At 47.4% G+C, this 23,624-nt stretch overlaps 1 protein-coding gene across 8 annotated transcripts in view; it reads left to right on the top strand.

Moving 5' to 3' along the window:
• Positions 1 to 23,624, top strand: part of FOXN3 (forkhead box N3) — a 392,989-nt gene that overhangs the window by 348,641 nt on the left and 20,724 nt on the right. For 6 of the 8 annotated variants that reach the window (XM_025869488.2, XM_025869484.2, XM_073895731.1 and 3 more), the window contains 2 exons: positions 13,536 to 13,601; positions 22,631 to 22,736. In XM_025869488.2, coding sequence (XP_025725273.1) covers positions 13,536 to 13,601; positions 22,631 to 22,736 — 172 coding nt within the window. The remainder of the gene's footprint in view (positions 1 to 13,535; positions 13,602 to 22,630; positions 22,737 to 23,624) is intronic. The other 2 variants (XM_073895734.1, XM_073895735.1) reach the window with 2 other exon arrangements.

Genomic DNA, 23,624 nt, shown 5'->3' with positions numbered 1-23,624 from the left:
CACCCCGTGATCCCCCCCCGCCCCCCGGTGAGTACGGTACCAGATGACTAGTTCTAAAAGGGATTTGGGGATTTGGAGCCTTCTTGGCCAGGAGACACCAGGTAGGTGCTCTCAGAGGGGCGAGGAGCGCTGCTCAGAAGGGGGATTCATGGGGTTTTAGTTCCTTCAGTCCGTTTTGCCATCGATTCTATCATCTACGCGCAGAATACAGCAGACTGCATGAAAAATAACCTTCTAAGAAGACTGTGTTGAATATGTGGGTTCAGTCACAGGTGAGATTGGCTCTGTGAAGAGCATTTCTGTTTAAAAAGCAAGAACATTTTAAAAACCAGTTCTTTTTCTTACCTAGGAGGAGCAGAGTGAGAAATAAATACTGGGGAAAGGGAGGGACGAAGGCCTCCCAGAATTTTCTCTCCATCATAATTCGAACCAAAGCCCAGATTTCTGGGGTGTCTCTTGTGCACCCTGGCTTGCCTCCCTGCACACGCACATTCCCTGGAGCAGCAATCATCTGGGAGGACAGCGGGCTGGTGGCACTGGCCTCAGCTGTGCCCGCCTGGCCTCTAAGGGTGGGCCGAATGCCCGTCACCAGGAGTCTCTCAGTGGTAAGAGCTTGCAGAAGTAGGCTTTTTGGGTTTTTTCAGAATATGAACTGGGAAAGACTGGATATGCTTAAAAACAGATCATTAGTTTGATTTCCCCTCTCCTCCTCAACCCTCCCCAAAGCCCTTACTTTGAATGGACAGTGGCCACTCTGCTCTCTGGCGCACCCGGAGCCTGAAGACTCCTAGGCAGGCCTCGGGCTTAGTGAGAATATGCTGAACCCCTTCCTAGAAGAGTATTGCAAGGGTGGGAGAGCCCCAGGTCCCGGCTTGCTGGCAGTTGATAGACCTTCCCTCTTCTATCTTCCGATAGTCTTTGTGCAGTTTTGCTTGCATCATCCTTGCTGGAACTTTCGTCCTACTGAAAAATGAAATATGCTTCTCATGGTAAGGGAATGAACTCAGTTGCTCTCACAAAGTAACCTGATCCACCAGCTTGCTGGGCTGGCCTGCAAAGCTGTCTCCAGATGGGTTTGTCCTTGCTGCAGCCCCAGTGGGAGCCGACCCTCCCCAACCACACCGTCACCTTTTGTCACTTTTACCTTAAGAGTCTACCCAGGTCTGTTAATCATACTGTCTGGTGATTGTCATCTCATGATTTTTTTTCAAAAAGAGGTATGCCCCAGACACAAACTGAAAACCTTTACTTGGCTTGGCATTTATAGTTCTGGAATGAGTACATAGCATCCACAAGAGGACATCAGGTTTGGCCTGAACTCACCTCTTTTAAAAGCATGCTTCCCTGACCAAGCTCTTGCCCTCAGCACTTGGGCCTACTTTATTCCACGTTATACTCGCTTAGTATTTTTATGTACAAGGTGTTTTAACTATGCTATGGGGCTGGGAAAGTAAAGAGCTCAAATTTTTTTTTTATTAAACACATCTCCCCCACCCCCCCCCCCCCCCGAAAAGGGGGGTCCTTGAAATGTAACTCCTTACAACCACAGTACTTGTTTCAGGGTTGCAGCCATTCCCAGAAACTGTTCTGGAGACTTTTTGTGGGGATTGTTTTCAGAACAGATTTCCCATTCGCCCACCAGAAGATCAGCTTATTGCTTTACGGTTAGACTAAATCTTAAACCCAATCTAATCATTCCCAACCTCCTTACCTTTGAGTTTAGGGTTCTTCCACCCTTAGAGAAGGTTGGTATCTCCTTCAGGATTGGGGCAGGCTGTGCTCCTCCGCATTTCTCTTCCAGTAGCGCCATGTTGTGCTTAAATTTTGTTGAGTGGGAAGCTTAATCCCTTTATGTTCGTGATACCTCTGCTTACAGCCTTAATCTTGAATCTGTATGTCCATTTTGAACTGGATCTGAAAGGAATTGCTGATTATCAGTGTAATGATACTTTTGTTCTCAACAATGAATGGATGATGCCCGTGTGTCTTTGTATGCAACTGAGTATGCACTATTCAGTGGAAACAGAATTAATAACCATTATATTATTACAGTCTCCTCAGTGTACCCACTGGCTCTGTAACCCCTAAAAGGTTCAGGACATCCTGGGAGCCAGGTTTGAGACAGACATTAGAGGAAGTTACCCCGTAGAATAAAGTAAAAGTGCTTTGTTGGTGCTTTATTTTTATTTTTCAACGATATATTTCATAATGTAGGTTGTTTCTGAATAAATGTGTTTCAGAGAACTACACAAAGGTTAAAAAAAAAATACCAAGCACCAGATTTGCTTTAATCTTTTTTTTTTTCCTAATGTATTTGGGGGGCGGGGTGGAGAGGATTAGACCAGAAAGCATAAAAGACTAAGCATTTAAAACTGAGGCCCAGACAGAGCTCAGTGACCAGTAATCCTAAGAATCAGCAGCCGCAGTTCACTTTGGAAGAATAGCCAAGGGGATAGACTGGCAGCATTGAACTTCATTCCCTATAAAGGACCAGCTCCAGCTGCCCAAAAGCAGGGCTGGGGTCCTCCGTGAGGCATATATGGACTGCAGTAAGAATTAGGACCTCCAAGTCTGTGATGGGAAATGTGTTTCTGACTCCTTTGGTTCCTCTTTGTATCTGAAGCTCAGGTCTCTAAGGGAGAAAGAATTGGCTTTCAAGGACCCACTTGCCCGCAGGTGTCAGTGGGATTGTGCATGTGCGTGTGTGTGTGTGTGTGTGTGTGTGTGTGTGTGTCGCGCGCGCACGTGCATGCGTATAGGGAAGGGAGCCTGGTTGTATCTGTATTTCCTTCTGATCTCTTGATAAGATGCCCCAAGCAGGATTTAAATAACTGTTTTAGTAGTAAATTCTGACTTTCATTTGGAAGGAGGGTGGCCAGAGAGCCATTTGCTTTCTGAGACCTAAAGGCATACAGAAGTCCCCTGCCTCCCTGGTGCACTCTTGATCAGCTTTCTGCCTTGGGGCCCTCTGGATGGGCAGAGACCTCCTGACTAGCCAGAGAAAAACCTGAAATCAGTGATGTGAGCTTTTAGCCATCCCGCGCTGCCCTTTACCTCCCTATCGTACTCGGCCTCCCCAGAGTATGCCTTCCTGTGGGTTGGCTTCATTGTCCGTTTTCTCACACCACACTGTGGGTCAGGTGCTGGTTCTGCCTCCCTCTGTCTCCCTACACGTGCAAACCTGGCAGACTGGTCTCCCTCTGTTGGCCACAGACACAGGGTACGGTGGTGGGGAGGGCTGTTCTGGGGCCGTGTGTTTGATCCAATATGGTAGACGTTTGTGTAGAAGGCACGGGGTAAGCTTTAGTTCTAACGTGGCTGTCTGATGACCATCTACTGTCAGACCTGGGAAAGTCAATGCTTCCGTGGCCGCTTGTGAAATTCTTGTGAGTCAGCGTAATACATACATTCCCAGACAAAGTGAGCCTTGTGTTAGTTCTCCCCTCCGGTTCTTTGTTGCTTGTGTCTTAGGGGAGAAGGCGGGCAAGCAGCTGATCTGTGCCTTGGAATTCTGATGTCAGGGTCGTGAGGGATAGTTACTGTCACTAACACACCTGCCAGTGTCACTCCAAGATGGGATCTTTGCTTCTGGAAAAAGAGGCTTTGCATGTCTACCCAGTTGAAGACAGACCTCATGGAAGATGCCGTGCAAATGGAAATATTCAGTTGTCAGCACCAGCAAGCCTGTGCCGCCGGGTGGCGGGGCCAGGCTGCCCAGAGAACAGCTAGAGCTGTGGGAGAGAGCGTGCCGCGGTTGCCTGCAGCCCTGTGACCTTGACTAGAGGAAGGAGGTGACTTCCAGGGTGGGGACTGGGCAGGAATGGATCTTCCCGTCACGGGGGAGAAGTGGGTGGTTGAGAAAGATGAGCTAACAGTATTGAGAGGGAAAAGAGCACTAGAGATGGGTGCCCTGGTGCTCCCCAGTGCTCTTGCCAGTGGCGTGCCCTTTCTGTCCTCTGGTGCTCTGACTGCCCTGCCGATTTTTGGTTCTTGCCTTGGGGATCTCTGGGCCTGGTTCTGAGACATGAGTGTGGCCAGGCCCTTCGGTTCTCGGGGCTCTCATAAGAGCCCCCATTCCAGGTGCCCGCTTAGTGGTGGACTTTGGCTCCATCCCTGGTTGAAGAAGCCAGGACCAAGCAGGAAGGTTATCAAACCAGAGTCTAGAGGGCGTCAGCATTAATTCCCTGTACTCCTCCCTCCCAGTGTCGGAAGCCCCTTTCCAAAGTCCCCGGATGTCTCCTCTGCCCCTGCCTGTGGGTTACGGCCTCTCTGCCTCTCCAGGGAGGCAAAAATCAGAGAATGCAGTAAGTGGACCTACAGCTGGATGAGGTGCTAAGGGAAAGGCACCTGCAAGGAATATACAGTTTCTCATTCACCTGCAAGAAGTTAAAAAAAAATTTTTTTTTTTTTTTACCCCATCATAGACAAGCAACTGTAGCCCAGATTAATCAGCCAAACAGAACCAAACCAGAACTCCTTCCTTGCCTCTTAAAAAATGGTTCTGACTCCTAGGACAGAAGTTATACCCTGTTCTGGGTCTCCTGTCACCTTTACCCTGGTCTTCAAGTTCTGGAATTTTAGACCCTTTGTACTGTTACCCTGGATCCATATGGTTCCTTTCCATTTGCTCCCAGGTAGCTGCTAGAAAAACTCCCAGCAACTGGTCACAGACATTAAAGAGGTAAACATGCATTCAGTAGGGAAACTCGGAGTGTTGGATAAAAGTGGTATTGGAGTGGCGGTTGCCAGAGGGATGGGTGGATCCTCCTGTGCCCCCAGGAAAGGTCTTGGAAGCACAGATTTGGAAAGATAAGACGATGAAACGCAGGCCTCTCAGAAGCGCAGAAGCAAAGGGGACATTTGAATGAAGACACCCAGCAGACATCCAGGTTAAAGCGTTTCTCATTGTTCAGAGAAAACACGCAGGAAGCGTCTGCCGTGGGGAGTGTCAGTGAGTTTGCTTTTACTTTTCAGTGATTGACTCAGAGAGAACCCTTGTCATCTAACTCCCAGCCCATGGTGCACCCTGAGCTTTGTACTTAATCATCCAGAACCTTTTCCTCAAATCCCCTTCTGCATGAAATGGAATTAGGGGCAATAAATGGGGAATTTATACAAGTTAGAAAGAGAGCTGACTTGGATAAATGCGTTCCCAATTTGCAGAGTTGATGGTGACGCTGCTCCTCAGAGCTGATACATCCCTCCTCTAGAGTTCACCAGTCACTGCTTTTAAGCTGAGAAAGAATCAGAAGATGTGTGAATAGTAATACTTCAAATGCACTTATTGATCATTCATCCCCTCCCCCCTCAGCTTAATTTAGATTCTTTTTGTTGCGAAAACAACTCTTAGGTTCAACTTGCTTGTTAGTTTCAACTTGCCTCATTTCTTCAAAGTAGCAGGAGTTTGGGGTTTTCTTGGACTCCCATATTTTGGAGAAGGGACGCTCTTGGTGTCTCTAGCTCAAACTTCCGTCATAAAGATGATTTTTAAAGTCTTCGCTTGGAGTCAATCTTCTAAAATCCCTTCCGTTGTGAAGGTTTTCCACTGGGCTTTTGGGTTCCCCTTCCCCCCCCCCCCCCCCCCCAACGCCCCGTCTGTCTGTGTGAATCCCTCAAATGTTTGCATTTCCTACCCATGGTGAATACCGCGTCTTAAGAACCTATGGCCAACAGGGAAGTGAGAGAAATACTCGTGGTAAATGATCTCAGTGGATCTGCCAGTGCTTCCCTGGGCTGCTACCATTGAGATCAGGAGCTGCTGTTGGAGATACCTTGATTGATTGCAACAGTGGCCAAAGAGTGCCACGCCCTACTTCGGTGGTTTCAAAGCCACAAACATGGATATCCTTTCTCTTCACCTAGGCCTAGGGCCTTTGCAAAAAGGAGAAAAGAAAAAAGCAACAACAAAATAAATTTCATATCCGTTTATTTTTGATGTATACTGTTTGAGATCATTTGATCCAAAAAATCTGCTTTTCTTGACCACAGCACATGTACACGTAAGCTTAGTACAGGGTTTGTCAGTCAACCTCAGCCCTGCTCACATTTTCTACTGGATAATTCTTCATGTGGGGGTCTGTCCTGTACACTGTAGGACATTGAGTAGCAGCATCCCTGGGCTCTACCCACGAGATGCCAGGGGTACCCTCCACTCCTGCCCAGTCATGACAATCAAAAATGTCTCCAGACAGTGCCATATGCCCTGGGAAGGAAGGGGTTCAAAATTGTCCCTGATGGAGAACCACTTACTTAGTATATGGTGTGTGCATAAATGAAATCAGGCAGATCCAGAATCCAACCCCGCCCCCAGAAATGTATACCTTATGGGGATTTTTTTTTTTTTTTGCTTGCTTGTTTATTTTCATCTATTTCTTATCTCCTTGGCCCTAAAAGTTATCCCAAGTATTTTTTTTTCTCCATTTTCATGGATTAACCAAATACTTTCGGATGTGTCACTCATGCAGAGTTGCAGAAAGTGGATAAAGATATTTCAAAGCAGAGAGATCTAGTGATGTTACAGGTGATAACAGACTTCTGGGGAGCACGGTCATCCTCAGTGGACTTCTTTGGATGGCATCCATATGCCCTTGATTTGCTGCTACTAAAGTAAAGTGGTTCTTCACCTTTCCTACACAACAGACTCCTCTGGTGAATTTTTGCAAAACTCCCTATGTCATCTGGGGTGGGGCCTGACTTATGGTTTCCTGGAGTTTCCAGGGGATTCCACCGCACATCAGGAGGTTTATGTCCTGGGGCACCTGGCTGGCTCAGTTGGTAGAGCATGCCACTCTTGACCTCAGGGTCATGAGTTCAAGTCCCACATTGGGCCTAGAGCTTACTTAAAAATGAAAGATTTTTACAAAAGTGTTAACTTTCTTTAAAAAAAAAAAAAAAGGAGGCTTATGCCCTATAATCATCAGCATCAGCAGCCTCAGACAGCTGTTGGATAAGCCATGCATTTGTTTGTTCAACAGCTATTTATCTGACACCCCTATGTTCCAGGTGTTGGGAATACAGGCTGCAGAGGGTGAGTCCTGCAGTAGGGCTCACTTTTGGTGGAGAATGCGAGAGAATATGAACACTTTGGTGTGTGCACTTGATTGAAGGAGCATCGGGTCCTTCTGTCCCATAATTTCTGTCCATTTGTGTGTTATCTGTTATTTGGTGGTTTCTTATGCTTCTTGAATCTATTTTATTTAATTATCTAAAGATCTTTCACCTTCCTATAAAACATTTCAAGTATGATGGGGATGTAGCAGACAGAAATAAAAACGTTAGACCTATGGACAATTAAATCATTTCTAAGAGAATCATTGGTTGTAATTCTCAGGCTTCCCATATGGGAATTTGTTCTCATTCTGTTAGATCGGTCAGCTCAGTGATGCTAAGGATGGTGCTCACATTTTGCAGCAGTCTAGGGCCACGAACCAGGGGCTTCCACCTGTCCTTTGTGTTCTTAGTTTGTCAGAATAAGGTGGTCTTGGCGGTCACTTCCCTATGACCCCACATCCCAGAGGAAGGAGAGTGAATGCAGACAGCAGCCACACTAGGAATCCACCAGATGCCCACGTCAGGCCGGATGGATTGCTCAAAGCGGACCCCGCAGATACCCGGAATGACAGGTCATGGCTTTCCAGAAACAGTAGGGTATTCCTCCAGCCTTACTAAGAGCATTCGCGTTCTCCAAAGGCGTTGGAACAAATAACACCATTTGGTAGGTGCTCCTTGGAGTCCATAGTTCTGGCAGCCACTAGCTGGAAAGGGAAGAGGAAGTTGGGGGATTTTAGAGGCAGAGTGAGGAACTATGTGGAATGCGGTAAAAAAAAAAAAAAAAAAAACCATCTGTCCCCTCCCAAGTCTGCAGCCACCCCCCACCATTTTAAAAGAAATGAATTCCATCCCAGCAAAATTAAAGTCACGCAGACCCAAGACTTGACCCCAAGAATCCTCATGCCTTGACCAGTTCTTTTCCCATCACACCCCCAGACAAAAGGCCTCTTCCCACCTCACCCCGACCCCATCCCTGTGCCCCAAAGAATCCCATCTCTACATTTTGGGAAAATGAAGTGCCATATATATTTTTTCATCTAAAAAGCTGAACTGTTGGTTCTAGAAACTTTGTTACCTATTCCTCTCACTATAGTGTCATGTAATTGTGTATGTACCTTCATGAGAAGAGGATTTGAAATCATTTTTGAGATATGTGTGGCCTTTTTTTTTAGTCTTGTACTGCCGAGAGGAGGCAATGTGATAAGACAACCACATTAAAGACGAAAATTGAAATGGGACGCTGGGAACTGGTCCAGAGGAGAAGTAAGATTTGTTACTGAAGCATGAGCAGAGGAGGAAATTTTTTTAATCCGGGTTTGAAATTGGCTCCATTTTAAGGATGGTCCTAACTTTATGAAGCATCTGTGATGGCATACTTGTTCTACTGAATTAAGCAGTGGTAAATGACTTGGGGTTTCTGCATGAGGATGCTGAATTAGGTACTTTGGGAAGACTCTCCTCTCCCAAAATAAAGAGGGTAATGCTTCTTTATTCTCCTGTACCCCTCACCCCAGTTCCCCAGGGAGGCAACATGTGAAGGATACTCCTGCCGGGTGGATCTTCATTTCTAGAAAGAGTTCCTGACCAAAATATCTTCCTCTTGTGCTGATAAGCTGGATCAAACCATTTGGGGGAAAGAAGACCTCTCTTTTAAGCCTGGAGAGAATCCCGTGCAGTCATGCCACTGCTCACCCTCCCCTGTATCTAGTCCTGGACCTTTTTCCTTCAGAATCAGCCGTGCCTCCAGAGCAGAAGCAACCCCTCGCCCCCAAACAGTTTCCTCGTCTCCTAAAACCCCTCTGGCCAAAAAACTCCACGACCAGTGTCCTTGATCAAAAGTGTCCTATTCAAAAGCTTCCATCAGAAAGCCTCTCTCATACCTAAAGATGGAAGCCACCACTGGCCTCTCCTGACCATGGAGAAAGGGCTCTTTCAGGTGTGCTCACAAAAAATAGCAAGTAGGGGTGAGCCCCAGAGAGGTTGAGGAAGTAGGAGCTGTGAGCAGGCAGAGAAGGGAGGGAATGGGCCACGCTGCATCCTCTGAGGGAGGGGGACGTGGGGGAAGGAGTGGGGGTTTGCTGTGCTGAGGCCGTGTCTTCAGGGGCTCAAGATCGGTAGGGAACAGCAGCGTGCTGGCCACAGGTTCCGGATGTTTTGTCTTTGCTCTCTCAGTAGTCTGCAGCCTAAAGAAAAGAGAATGTCAGTCCAAACAGTGTGGCTTGTTTTTATGCATGAAAAAGTCACCACAGAAAAACTTCAGACAATGTACACGAATCTGAAAGGTTGCCAAGATGTCTTATCTAGTGAAGACTTGAAAAAAAAAATGCAGGAAAGTATTTTCCACATAAACCCCTTTTTAAAAAAGAGTCGGTATGTGTGCATGAGTATGAATACCTCCCATCGGTGGAGTCCCCTAAGTGTCTATATTTGTACAGCCAACTTCTGGACATCTGTAGGAGAAAATGTGAATCTGGGAATGGGTCTAGGGGGAAGACATTTATTTCTCAAATTATGTCTACCTCGTGTATATTTTTTTTAATGCACTACCTTCATATTTTCTTAAAAAGGGAAGAAAACTAAGAAATAATAGATGAATAAGCATTGTAGCATCTCTTTAGAGAGAAGAAACAGCAGATTGTCAGCTCAAGCACACACAGAACGTCAGGGTGTCGTGAATATAAGGACGCAGCAGGTGTTTAGCAGCAGGTCCTAGAGAGCTTTTTCCATAGAATCATGGCTCACCAAGTCTTCTCTCAGGCTGCCTGGTGTTCCCCCAACCTACCTGGAGCCCAAGTGGGTCTTTCTGGTGTTGCTCTGTACAGTTCTAGGAGGTCTGTGCTTCACTAGCCTACTGGATGAAGAAAGTTCTGGTTAATGAGTTCCATTTTCATTTACCTGTAAATCTGAGTATGGAACCCAGATAATGTTACATTAATGCATGAGACTCAAAAAGAAGCTGCTCAAGAGGAAAATCTTTGCAACTTTGGGGTAGGCAAAGATTTCTTCATTGGGGCAAACACAACCCAATTGAGTTGTAAAAGAAACTCATAAATTGGACTTCATAAAAATGTAAAACTCAGCTTATTAAGACACTATTAAGAAGCTGAATAGATAAGCCATGGGCTGAGAAAAAAAAATATATATATATATATCTCAAAGGACTTCAATCCAGAATGTTTAAGGAACTTTACAACTTTACAAGTGAGTTAAAGAACCCAATTAAGCAGTGATCACAAACTTGAACAGAATGTTCACCAAAGAAGATACACCCGTGGCCATTAAGCACATTAAGAGGTGCTCAACATCATTTGTCAGTAGGGAAATAAAGATTAAAACCACAGTGAATGACCACCACACAAGCTGTGAGAATGGGGAAAATTTTAAAGCTTGACAGTTTCAAGTATTGACAAAAGTGTGGAACAACTGGAATTCTCATACATGGTCCAGCCTCCTTGGAAAAGAGTTCGTCGGTCCCCTGTAAGGTTAAACATGCTCTTCCCAGCAGTTACCCAAGGGAAGTGAAAACATGTTCACCAAAGATAGATGCAGAAGCTCATAGGGGCTTCTGTAAGATCCCAAGCGGGAAACAGCCGAAACTTCCATCTACAGGCGCACGGGTAAACAAAGTATAGTTCTGTCCAGACAGCAGAATATGGCTCAATAATGGAGAGAATAAGGAATGAGCTGCTGGTGCCCCATCAAGGAGAGAGAGAAAGCAAACCAGGAGTTGCCCGGGGCAAGGGCGGGTAGGACTGCAAGGGGCACAAGGAAGCTTTGGGGTGATGGAAATCTGTATCTTGGTTGTGCACTCTGTCTTCATTCTGGTGATGGTAACCCTGGTATAAAATTCATCAAACTGTACACATACTCCCTGTGTCTCCCTGGGGACTGGGTAGCCCCTCCGTGATGCCAATATGCACACAATGAACATAGAAGGACATTTTCTCAGACCATTACACTACATGTGTTTGCTGATTCCAACTGCCAAGATGTCAAGAGGAGGGCATTCCATGCCTTGCCTTCCCTTCCATTCTGCCCACAGGGCTGCATGTTTGGGCGTATACCACACAGGAGCTGGTCCATAGCAGGGCCGTAGGAATTGATCGTGAATGAGAACACGACAGGTCTGGGTACGGCACCTTCGCTAAATGCCTGGCGACCAGCGGGAGGGCCAGGGTGGCGTGGGAATGTTTGTGTGTGGAGGCCTCAGGCATGGCAGGTCTGGTCGGGCGGAAGGAAGGAAGGATTGGGGGGCTTGTCCTAAAACGTACTGTTTTCACTTAGTTGATGTTTTGATCTGGCTCAGCTGGGATGGGGGAGGCGGTCGTGGTGATGTTTGGTGGGTCTGAAGCACTTTCTGTGTCGCCCCTTAGGTTCTGCGAAATTCATGTGGGGATTGATGGTGCTCTTTTCCTTGGAAGGTTCTCTTTCTCTTCCTTCTTTCCCCTTTCTTTCCTTATGTCTGTCTGTGGCCCTTTGCCCCCCTTCCTCCTGTGGTCCCGTGTGTTTTTGAAGAATAAAGAACCACTTTGTTTCATTTTCTGGGGAAATAAATAGGAGAAGACTCCTGATTTTTTTTTTTTTTTAAACCTGTATTTCCTCTTGTTCTGTCCCCATTGAACCTCCTGGTGGTTGAGGAAAAGTCTGGGTAAGAGTCACCTGGGGAGGTGGGGGCCATGCAGCCAGGCCAACCCTGGGTTGCCCGCCATACTTGTGTTCTCGAAGATGGTAAGGAACCTTTGCTCTGCCGAGAACCAGGTGTGTTTTCTCAGTCCTGAGAGAGGAAGGGGGTCTTTCCAGGAAGAGGGAGTGGGAGAAGGTCTCAATCCCTTCACAGCATCTTCCGAAGCTATGAGCCCTGACGCTTGGCCACAGGCCGTGTGGGGGACAAAGGCACAGAAATAGCAGGAGCCCTGAGAGCTGTGAGAGGGGCCTTAAGTCTTTCAGTTCAACTAACATATCTATATATATATATTTTAATATCAGTGGGGAACGATGACTGTTTTAGGAATTTCACCCAGGAGTTGCCAAATAAGTTAATTTACCTGTTTCTCACACAATATACTATTAAAGTAAACCTTCACTTCATCATTGAGTGTAAGTAACGGCCCTCCTGCAGGCAAAATCGAAAAAGGCCTGTAGAGTAAAGTTCCTTCCCACACCCCATCACCTTTTTTTGAGACATTGTCTTCTAGAACCAGCATCATCCTTATTATTAATCGCTTGTGGGGCTTTATACTGCATCACATTACTCCCTTGGAATTAAACTGCACATATAAAGTATGAAAAATGTACTTTTTTAAACAGTAAAAAAGTCATTTCCTCGCATAATACCCAAAATAAAGTGCCATGGAGCCATTAGTAGTAAATTGAATTTTTTGGTGTGTAATTTGTACAAAAAGTGACAAGGGTGAGCCCCCCTATCCCCCCATCATTAGTCACTGGGTTTAGCGGACACCGAGGTAGTAGTCAGCAAGGGCAGGCATTCTGATGTCGACTTCAATTGCACACTTCATTTATTTGGACGGGGCACGGGCGGCGGCTTCTGTCACGAAGCAGCACCACACTATTAGCGAATTTCGCCCTGGGGCAGCTGGGACGCCAGCGCTGGGGCAGATGTTCTTTTCAGCCTATTCAGTGACCATTCTTGGGGGTTGTTTACTGTTGCCATGGCAACTCTCATTTCCATGGCAGCGGCACTGCTGTTTCTCAGAGGAAAATGAATTTAGTTATAAAAGGATAATATTTTTCTCTGTCTCTATATAACCTGCCATCTGTCAACTCGTGGATCAGTAAGGATTCAGAAACCTATTAAGAATTAGAGCAACGAAGTGAGTATTTTTTTTTTTTTGGTCCCATATTAAAAGCAGTAATAGATGTGAAAGCCAACATTGTGCCCTTGACATCGTAACTTTAATTTTTTCTTTATATTTTAAGTGCTTTTTTTTTTTTTTTAATGCCTTCACCACCTCTACCACCACTGTGCACTCACACACAGTCTCGGAAAACACAATTTACATTCCGCTGACAGATGGAAATGTCCCGGCGTCTTGTGTGTATCTTACTAGATGCAGGTATATTTAGGACTTTCTCTTGTTGGTGCTGTGAGCTTCCCCAGTTCATCAAAGATTCCTAGAGCTAAACTTCCTGTTGTCACCCCACTCCCCTACTCCCAGGGGAGCAAGCATGGGGCTGCCCAGGTCAGCAGCTTATCAGGAACATACAGTGCGAGTTATGAAATTAGCAAACTGAGGAGGGACCATGCTTTGTCTGAAAAACTTACCAACCTGCCCCTTAAATCTCATTCTAGAATACCTTTCTTCCTCCCAAATCCAAATGGGAAGAAAGTCAGCTTTGGGATTAGCTCATCTGGTTCCTGGATTTTTTTTTTCCTCTGTTGCTTTCATAAACTGTGACTTGCAGGGGGAAACACACACACATCGGCCCCGTGGTAAATAATGTTGTTTATTGGTTGATTTTTCCAGATCCTGACATTGACGCTGCTGGTGCCATGATGCTTTTGAATGCTCCCCCTGAGATACAAGCAGGTTGTGAGTAGATATGTCTATAGCCTACGGCACCATAGTTCGTGAACTTAACATTCTCACTTACATACCGGGCCATAGGAAGAACTAATGCTCAAGTAGAACTTCCCTTGTAGAATCACTTTAAAACTACCTCAGTGCACGATTACATGCATAGGTGTGTTTCCAAGATGACAAAGGTTTTCTGTAATCTCAGGGCTTAAGACTTGGGAGGAAGGGAAGCAGACCCCATAATGAGTCCCAGTGGAGAGAACTTGCTTTCTCCTTTAGGAGTAGTTCCTGTGAGTTGGTAGTTTCTGCTAGGAGGCTACGTGGGGCCAGCTTAACAGTTTCTAGAAATTTCTTTCCCTTCTGGGACTTCATTAATGGCAGGCTACCATTTTATGACTAGAGAAGAGAGCTCGCAAGGTGGGTGTGCAGGAGCTCGGACTGGCCTTGAAATGGACCATGGGTGCCCCCAGGTGTCCTCCCCACCGGCCTTCCACACTGTCATAGAGAAGGGCAGGCCTCACTTAGCTAAGCAGGGCTCCTGTCTTCACCTTCTTTTGGCCATTGAGCAATGTCAAGCTTGAGACCACGCTCTTCCTCCCTTGAACTTCTCTTCTATCCACCGCCTCATGTTTTTTTCCCACCTCTGGAGCTAGATTACTGTGATTTTAGAAAGGTCTTCTTCCCGAGTGATGACTTTAAATGGAGAGATCTGTCCCCTCTTCCTGCTGACTTGAATCTAGTTCCTCTGCCCGCACTTCACCCCCAGCCAGAACCCTGTTGAGCAGATGGCCAGCTCATTTGCCAGTGTCTGCTCAGGACCTTGCTGCCTCGCAGCCTCCTGTTGACAGAACACACTGGTCAGAGATGATAACGTGACATGGCAGACCCCACCACGACACCCTCCCGGGGCTGGTGCCTGCCTGGCTCATTCTTAGGGCTGGGTCTTCAGCTCGTTGTGGGCTCTGGCTCCCTGAGGGCTGCCTGGCCTCTTGAGTCAGGGAAATCCCCCACACTGGAGAACATCTGTTCTTGGGTGCTTTTGTGAATAGCGGACTGATGTGGAATTCCAGAGCATCCTTCATAGCCCTCCGCGGGTCACAGCCTTCCCCAGAGCTTTAGGAAATTTGACTCTTTGCTTTCTCCTTCCTTCTTTTAAAAGACCCAAGAGATGCGGCCACACATTCTCAGGAGAGACTTGGCCCTCTGGCAGGGGCTACAATTACCTCCAAAAGGTGTCGAGTTCCCATTCTTTCTTGGCTAAACTCAGATCACCAGCAATTGAAGTGTTAGGCTGCCCACCCCGCCGAAAAGCAAACACCACTGCTAAGCGCTGGTGTAACTAGTACAGTCCAGTAACTAGCAGTTACCCTGTGATGTGGTTTTTAAATGATGTTTGAAGTGACAGAGAAATTGAAAACAAAACAAAACAAAAAACTCTGTTCTCAGATGACATGACAGGAGGAGTACAGACCAGATTGTAACCAAGGTATGGTCTGAAAGGGTTTCCAAAATCAGGCTGCATAACTTGTCATGAGGAAAGCATCCTTTTTTAGTCAGAGCGTGCAAGATTCAGCAGCATCTTCCTTAGCTCACGGCCACGGTACACAGTGATCATTGGCTTCGAGAGATGCTTTTGATGAACCAGAATAATGGAGTTGAGAGAGAAAGAGGCAAGGGGGTTGGTCATTAAGGGATTCCCGGCAGCTCCCGTGAAAGCTCATTATTACTGAATTCTTAAGCACAGGTAGAAGAGAAACAGGATTGATCTTGATTAGTTGACAAATTAATGGTTTTTAATGTTCTCGTGGCTAAATCAGCTTCTCCCCACTCCCTCACTATAACACTCAAACTATAAATAATTATTTTTTCAAGGTATCCATAGTCTTACTTAACATGAAAATACTGAACACGAGTTTTGAAAGCTCAGTGTTTCTGTGTTGAAGCTATAGGGTCATTTTTGGAAGTCTTCCTTCCCACCTCGGTCTTAACCACTGTGAGAAATCCAGCCTCAGCCTTCGTGAAGGTGCCACGCCAGGACGGGGGCTCCAGGGTCCTTCCAGGAAGGAAGGAACCAGGAGGCCCCCAAAAGTCACGGAAGGAGAGGCCCGTTGGCAGGAGCAGCCAAGAAATTGATGTTAAGACAGGGGAGCGGGTAGGAGCACCATTTTTGTATTTGCCTTCTCGTCCGGCCCCAGTCTCTAGTAAAACCCCCGCGTGGTCCAGCTAGTCAGCCTCCTGGTAAACCAGTCGGAGGCGTGTGTCTCCGCCCCCGGCGCCTTGGTCTTCTCTTAGCGTCTCTTGGCTTCACTCTTGCCCTCCCTCCGCTTGTTTTCATTTTACTCGTGCCATGTTTCTTTTCCTGAGATTCAGTGAGTGCCTTGTGTGGCCGCCATCCCCCTGCCTTGCCAGCTTCGCCCGAGGCCTGGAAAAAGTAGGAGATGATTCCTCACCCAAAAGGTTCTGAGGCAGCAGGCCCCCAGCCGCGGTGCTGGGGGATTGGCGGCCCGCCTGGTGGTGTTGGTGTGCGTGTGTCCCAGTGTGGATGCGCGCGCGTGTGTCCCGGTGTGGATGCGCGCGCGCGTGTGTCCCGGTGTGGATGCGCGCGCGCGTGTCCCGGTGTGGACGTGTGTGTGTGTTCAGCCCCCGGGCTGGGCTGTGGCCGAGCTCTGTTTTCAGAGCCTCCCTGTATCCTGCTATTTATACTCCCTTCTTTTCCCCTCCTGGGCTGTGCGATGCCCTGTTTGAACCGAGGCCACCAGCCTCGTCTGTCTGCCGCGGTCGTTTCCAGCCGTAAGAGGCTGGCCCGGGTGGCTTGAAAGTCTCTTCCTTTGCCATCGACCTCCGTAGCCGCTCCACTTAAGGTTACCAGATGGCAGCCACTTAGATGGTTTCCTCTCATCCTCCTGGGGCCCAGCCTCTGCAAAGCTAGCTCGGGGCTGGCAGACCAGCCACCATCCACAAGCTGAGTAGATTGGACAAAGGAGGCTTCCCAAGAAGCTGGTGAGAATTCCAGTCAGCCAAGCCCCTTTATCTTTGAGGGGTCCGGTCCCACACTGCCCCACGGGAGCTCAGCTCCCCACCCCCCTGCCCCGTGTATTGCCTGAGCTGGACTCCCTGTGGGTCCCCTCAGCCTCCCCTGGTGACCTGATGCTTCGCTTTCGATGAGGCAGCTATGTGCATCTAATCCAAACCACAGGCTTCAGTGTTTCGTCCCCTCTCCCAGCAGCACCAGTGATGATGTTCCCTTTTCCAGACTTTGCCACTTTGCAGCATGGGAAACATTCTACAAGGTGTGCCATTCTGTCTTGCATGCACTCTAGGATGCTACTTCCAGAAAAATCAGCACAGGACGTTGCTGCCTCGTTATCTCTTGAACTTTGGATTATGCTCCTAGTCAGATCCATCCGCCTACCCACCCCGTCCTCCCATAAAGGTGGCTACGGAGACTTAATTCCAGCTTCTAGAGTCTACTTAAGTACCTGCTTTGCAGTTCCGCTTTGACAAGCCCTGGGAGTCATCCTTAACCCCAATGGGGGGATTGTTATGAAGTCAGATCACCGTTACTCATCTTCAAAGGCTTATATAACCCCTGGTTGGAATGTTCCCAGAGAGGAACTCTGATCATAAACAAAACAACAAAATGGGACAGCGGCGGGGGGCGAGGGGGGCGGCAGTGGAGGTGGCATTCCGCAGCGGGCCTCGAAGTGGGATATGTATCCAACACGCTAGGCACCGGAGAAGAAAGGCAACTGGCACGTAGGCTCCCCCATTCCAGCCCCCTGCCCAGCATCCTTCCAAGTAAGCAGGTGGAAAGGCCGACTTCGGGAAAGGGAAGGATTATCGGAATCACTTGCTGCTCAGCTTATGGCCTCTGGTAACGTTAGCCAGGGCTGCCCTCCAAAGGCAGCAGTAGGAGCTCAGAGGTTAATTTTAGAAGCTGTGAAAATCAAGGAAGCTGAGCATCAGGAGGGAAGCTGAGGAAGCTGGGATGGGGAAGTGCTGAGGGTGGCAGAGCCCGGAGGGAAGTTTGTCTTGTGCCATCAGCATTTTTTTAGGTTCTCAAGGTGCTTGCATTTAGATCCTGGTGAGCAGTGCTGCCTGGCTCAACTCTCTTTGTGTGTGTTCCTGTCTTCCTGGTTAAAAATAAGGAAGTTTAGAGTCACTCTGTAGCATAAGAGAAAGTGGTCGATCAACAAGAACTGGGCGCTCTGCGGCTCCTGTCCTCAACCCCTCAGCCCAGCAACTCGAGAATCTCAGACGTGTGTCTTCTTGCGGATAAAAGCTGAACATTGAATTGATCTAACAGAACAGGATGGTGCTGGAGGCCTGTGCCTTTTGCAGTGAGAGCCACAGACATGTCCAGTTTCTCACTACATACAGCCCTTCCCAGCTGGTACCAATCTCAGTGCATTGGGTGGGGTAGGCTGGTTTAAAGGGCTTGGTCCAGAGGTGTTCTGGTCTACCCTGAGGGTGATACAGAGGCGAAGGAAGGGAAAGAGAGGCATGCTGACGGGAAAAGGGCTGAGGAATGCATTCATGCTCTTTCGGAGTCCCCCACACCTAAGACTAGTTAAATATGCACCTCAGGATGCTTTTCGTGGACATTTTAGACTGGCTGTGATTTGTTTCTCAGAAGCCTCGTTCCTGACGCTTGGGGATGGAGACAGGAAGGAGGAAAGTTGGGAGAATAGTTAAGTGTCACAGCTGGCTTCTGGCAGCCCGTGAGCAAATACGAACACATCGCCATCCCAACATGGAGAGCGTTGCCAGTGAGGAGGACTGTGAAGTGCCAGGGTTGGCAGAAGCAGCATTCAGTTGCAGCTCATTTGAGAGCAAACTCCAGGAGTCAGGAGAGGAGCCTAGTTTATGTGCCAGGAGTCTTGGTTCAGGAGGTTCAGGAAATAGCTCGGGGAAAGCCTTTTAATGCTGTGGGATAGCTTTGTCCGTGAGATTCTCTTTGAAGTGAATACACTTCATTAATCAGGACGATGTTTTAGGGGGTGAATGCAGAGTTGGGGAGAACTACAAAAAGCATAAAAGGCTGGAAGAATTTCACCCTGTCTTGACGTGCCACCCCCCCCCCCACTTAGGTCCTGTTCCTTATAGATAATTGGTAAGAGGATGCTAGAGAGATGGGATGCGATGGTGAAGGGATGAGCAAGATGGTGATGATAAGCTTATAGAATGGACCAATTTACATCAGTCTTCCTGTTTAATACTCAAAACAGTCCTAGGAGCTGTGGGATACTGAGGCACAGGAAGGTTAAGGCACTTGTCCAAAGCTGCAGAACTAGTGGTGGGACGGAGGCCATGTTGCCCCGGGCTTGCACTCTTACCCACTGCAGAACACTTCTTCCCTGGAGGCATAAATGAGGGAGGCGCATCAGTGGACCCTGGTCTCCAGGCCGTGTGCACCGAGGACTGGCTTCCTTTCTTTGTTCCACTCCCTGTTGGCCATGCCCCTGGGGCTTAAAGGTTCTAGGCTCTTGGGCAGAGGACTCTGGGCTTGGGGCAGTGTCCTTGGGGTTGCTTTTCTCCTTTGACTGGCACATGACTCACTGGCCGTGCCAGGTCCAGAGAACCTGTGCTCTAGGACTCCCATCTACCGTCTTCACTTTCCAGGGCACCCCAGTCTCTGTCCCAGGATTTTAGGTGTTTCAGGCATTCCCCCCTCCCCCCTCCCCCCGCCACCAGGGGCGACTCTGACACGATTTGCGCGATGGGAGCAGAAGCACCGTTAAGAGTGGCCATTGCTCCTCCAGCTGCACTCTGTGACCAGGAAGACGGCTAAGTTCCTCCAGAACGGTTCGGGTTTGTCTCCCTCAGTCCGTACGGACTTCTGGCTGGCCTGGAATGGAGACAGCACAGGCGGCCTCAGGATGCTCTGAGGATGTTGGTGGTGGTCGTGATGCTGATATTGATGACTAAGATGTATTTTTCTAAACGGTAGTGCCTTTATTAACTCAGTTAAATCTCCACTCTGTGAGCTAAGTCCCATTTCTGTCCCCATCCTCTTACTGAAGTGGCTCGCTCAGGCGACATAGGCAGTAAATGACAGAGATGGGATGCAGACTTAGGGCCTTCCAACACCAGAGTCTGGCTCTCAGCCACTACACTCTGGACCGCTTCCCTGCTCAGAACCCTGTAATGGTTTCCCCAGTACCCATGGGGCGAAGCCCAGAAGCACCTCATTCCTGCAGGGGATCATATGCTTCAGCAAAATTACTTTTTGTTCTTGTGCACATTGTGGTTATTATTACTTCCAGGCCTTGTGTGTGCCATTCCTCTGCCTCTTAATGCCAACTTCGATGGCACTTTCTACAGGAAGTCTTCCCAGGGACCCTTTACTTCAGGTCAGGTGTCTCCATCCTTCCATGTTTATAGACCCCCTGCCCCAGCACTTACCATAGTATATTTCCCACGTCACTTTAATTCTCTATCTGTCCCGCTTAACTGTGGCAACCCCATGTCCCCTTCATCGAATACCTAAGCAGGTACTTGGTGTGTTAATCCCTTAATCGATACAATCTATATATGGGACTGTAATAGTTTTGCTGGTGAGAGTTATAACTGTGGTATCGATTTTAAATTTCTAAGTTATTTTAACAAGTAGTCGTTTCTATCAGATTTGCTTGCTGTTCTGGATGAGATCCCTGGTAACTGATGTCTTCAATAGTGTTATCAGAATTGAACTGAGCCTGTGGCTGTCGGGCCATTTCAAAGAGACTGCCATACGGCAAAGTAACTGAAAAACCCTTTGCCACAATCCCCAAAACAGACAAACCAAAAGCCTCTCTTTTCAAACAACGCGAAGCACCTGGCTCTATAAACTCCAGAGTTCTCCTGATTTTTGCGTGCCTGTCCTGGGGAATTATGGGCATTTTTCCTCCTGTGTTTTTCTTTTAAAAGTTTTATAATTTTAGTTCCTGTGTTTATGTCTGTGATCCGTTTCTAATTAAGTTTCATGTATGGCATGAGGTAAGGACCAAGGTTCATTTCTTCCCAGATGGATCTCCAGTTGTTCTAACTCTATTTCCCCCATTGTGTTGTCTTGGTACCTCCACCAGAAATCAAGTTGGGCATGTGTTTGTGGGTATATTTCTGAATTCTGTGTTCTTCCCGATCTGTATATCTCTACTGACACTAATCCCACCCTGTCTTGTAGCTTTATAGGAAATCTTGAAATCAGTAATATAAGTCAGTTAATAGAAATTTTAGATACTCTTTCTTAGAACTTATCAACTAAGCAAAATAGGATACCTACCCAGAGTATCATATTATACAGGTTTCATGCTTCTAAGATAGTTGGTAAGTCTCCTGTCTCAGATGATCTGCTGTCTGAAATCAGGCTGAGAGTAAGGGACACGGGTAAGAGTTTCTGATCTAGTTCAGCCTGTCACAGTTAAATATGGTATGAGAATGGGAAGATTCTGGACACTGGACTGCATTGGCAGTACTGACTTTGGGCACTGGTTTTAATTCTGTCTCCCATCCACCTTTTAGAAAACCCAGTGGCAAGGGCTTTACACAGACCTAGAAAAAAAAAGTAGCAAAAAATATTAGCAAGAGCCACAGAATTCTCGAGGAATCAGTCTATATAACATTATCCCATATTCAGGAGTGGATGTTCATCCTATGTGAGGGACCTCTTGGTAAAGGTTTGGAATGTTTATGTAAACATGCTCTTAGAAGCCTAAAATTTACAGGAGTAGAAAGTAATGTTTGTGTTTTATAGAGAGTATTCTACTCAATATGGACATTAAAAATTTAATATCCAGAAGGGTTTTCATTTTGAATGTATAATTGTCTGGAGCCTTTTTGGTATGGCATTTGTTTGAGAAAGCCTGATTTATCCACCTTGCCTCTGGATGAGACTGGGGGCTGCTGTATGAACACAGCCAGAGCTCGGGGGACTCAGGATGCTGTTCAGGGAAGGAAGAAGAGATTTCGGTAACTTGCATAAAGTCACACAAGAGGAATTAAGATTAAAGCTAAGACTCCAAGCCCCGCATCAGGGCTCTCACTTCATGATGCATGCCTGGCCCCGTGGACGCATGGAGGAGAATTGGTAGTACCGGAAGAGTATTGGCTTGAACCAAACGAAACTGCTATTTGGGAGGTCGAAAAAGATGGACTCTCGGGGATTTCCTGTGGTTCCCCTGTTGTGTGACTCCTCAGACAGGTGTGAGGCTCCTGTGGGATTGTATGGAAACGGACGGGATCTGATGTTCACTGGCAAAAAGGTTGGCTTACCATTGCTCCAGGGACGAGGGTGTTTAGGAGAAGGCAGGATGGTGAGAGAACTCTCTGGAGATTTGCTCGGGGGAAGCTTCGAGAAAGGAGGAAGTGGGCCCTCCAGAGGGCTCTGCATGATTCTGAGGCAGGAGCCAGAGCTTCCCTGTCAACCCTCTACCCCAGCCACACTGAGGAAGGGTCTTTCCTTGGCAGCAGAAATCACTGTGAGCATGAACCGTGTTGTGAGCACTGAGGTGCCAAGAGGCTTTTGTAAAATCAGCTTTGTTATTATTTTGGCTCTCTTTTTCCCTTGTTGGATTAAGGACAAATAGAAAGGTGTTCTCAGCTTCTGACCATGATCGGAGAAGCATGAGGAAATGCGTTTGTTTGGTCATTGCTATCAGACTTCTATCAGTGTTCTTGAGATCTTGTTTTAGGGTCTGACTGGAAATAAAAGCTTATATTAAATAAGCGCAAGCAAATAATGTTAGAAGCCCATTTTTTCAATACTCACCCTTTTTTAAACCAATGCATCAATAATTTGATTGTAAGGTATTGGTCTGACACAGCTGACTGAACCTCTTTCTTGAGGCATGGGATCTTTCTTTCCCTCTCGGTGTGCATGCGTGTGCGCATGTGTCAGACGTGTATTTCTCTCTGTTCACTCTCTATGCCAATAATACCTTCTCTTTTCTCTCTCTCTCTCTCTCTCTCTCTCTCTCCCTCTCTGGTGTATCCAGAATTTCTGACTCAACAGAAATCTTAGAAGCTGAACTCATGTGTGGTGTCTTTCCTTTTTGCTTTTCCAGTTCCTCCAGGAGTGATACAAAATGGAGCACGGGTTCTGAGCCGCGGGCTGTTTCCTGGAGTTCGGCCTTTGCCAATCACTCCCATTGGAATGACGGCAGCTGTGAGGTAAGGGAGACACTCTCTGGGCAGAGCCTGCCTAAGAAGTGGGAAGGGCATCATCATGTGTCCCACAGGGTCACTTGGGTTGGAGAGGCCCAGCCTCTAAACAGTGAAGACCATAAACCTGGTTTGGGTGTTCAGAAAAGTCACAGTAATTCCCAGGGACCCCAGTCCACGTGCCAGCTTCACCTTCTAGGCTGAAATTATCTTGGTCCCTTTGCAGATAAGGAGATGAAGACAAATAAGCATTTTTGTTCTAAGAAGGTAGGGCAAGGTTGGGGGGAAGGAAGTGGTGAGCAAGTTGGTCATTAGATTCTAGGCCAACTGGTCTACCTCTAGAATGAAATGCAAAATCCTGTGTGAAAAGTGCCTTGGTAAGTGGCATATAAATAACAGGTGGCATCATTCCCCCTGCTTCCAAGAATCAGGTCAGTTGCCCAAGCCACATGAAGTCTTCCTTGGGAAATTGCTTCCCTCCATCCTTCTTACTCCATTGCTGGCCCTGGGTTAGGGTTTCTCATTAGCTTTGACCCCTCACAGGTGCCAATGTGGATGCCACCTCCTGTTTTCCTGCTGCTTCTCTGCCCACTGCCTCCCACACATCAGTCTGACATCACCCCATTCCTTCTGTCTCCTTGAGCCAAACTTGTTCCCCAAGGATGTCCAGTGTTGGCCCATCTTATCCACTTCGTTGCCTCTGTGTAGGCTTCCCTCAGCCTCTGCATGCAAATCAGCACCTCCTTCAAGGTCCATCACAAAAATGATTACTTCACAAAGCTTTTGGGAACATGGCCTCTGAGCCACCCTGGATGGAGTTTTCTTTCCTTTGAAAGCCCCATGCTTTGGTTGTGGCCCTTTGATGGGTGACCCTGTGTGGTAAAATTCCTCTGTGTG

This window comes from Callorhinus ursinus, unplaced genomic scaffold (genome assembly GCF_003265705.2).
Source record: "Callorhinus ursinus isolate GAN/ISIS: 27379988/994484 unplaced genomic scaffold, GSC_fseal_2.0 scaffold8, whole genome shotgun sequence".
Taxonomy (NCBI): Eukaryota; Metazoa; Chordata; class Mammalia; order Carnivora; family Otariidae; genus Callorhinus; species Callorhinus ursinus.
The sequence above is the reverse complement of the archived record's forward strand: the minus strand, read 5'-3'. Positions and strand labels throughout refer to the sequence as shown.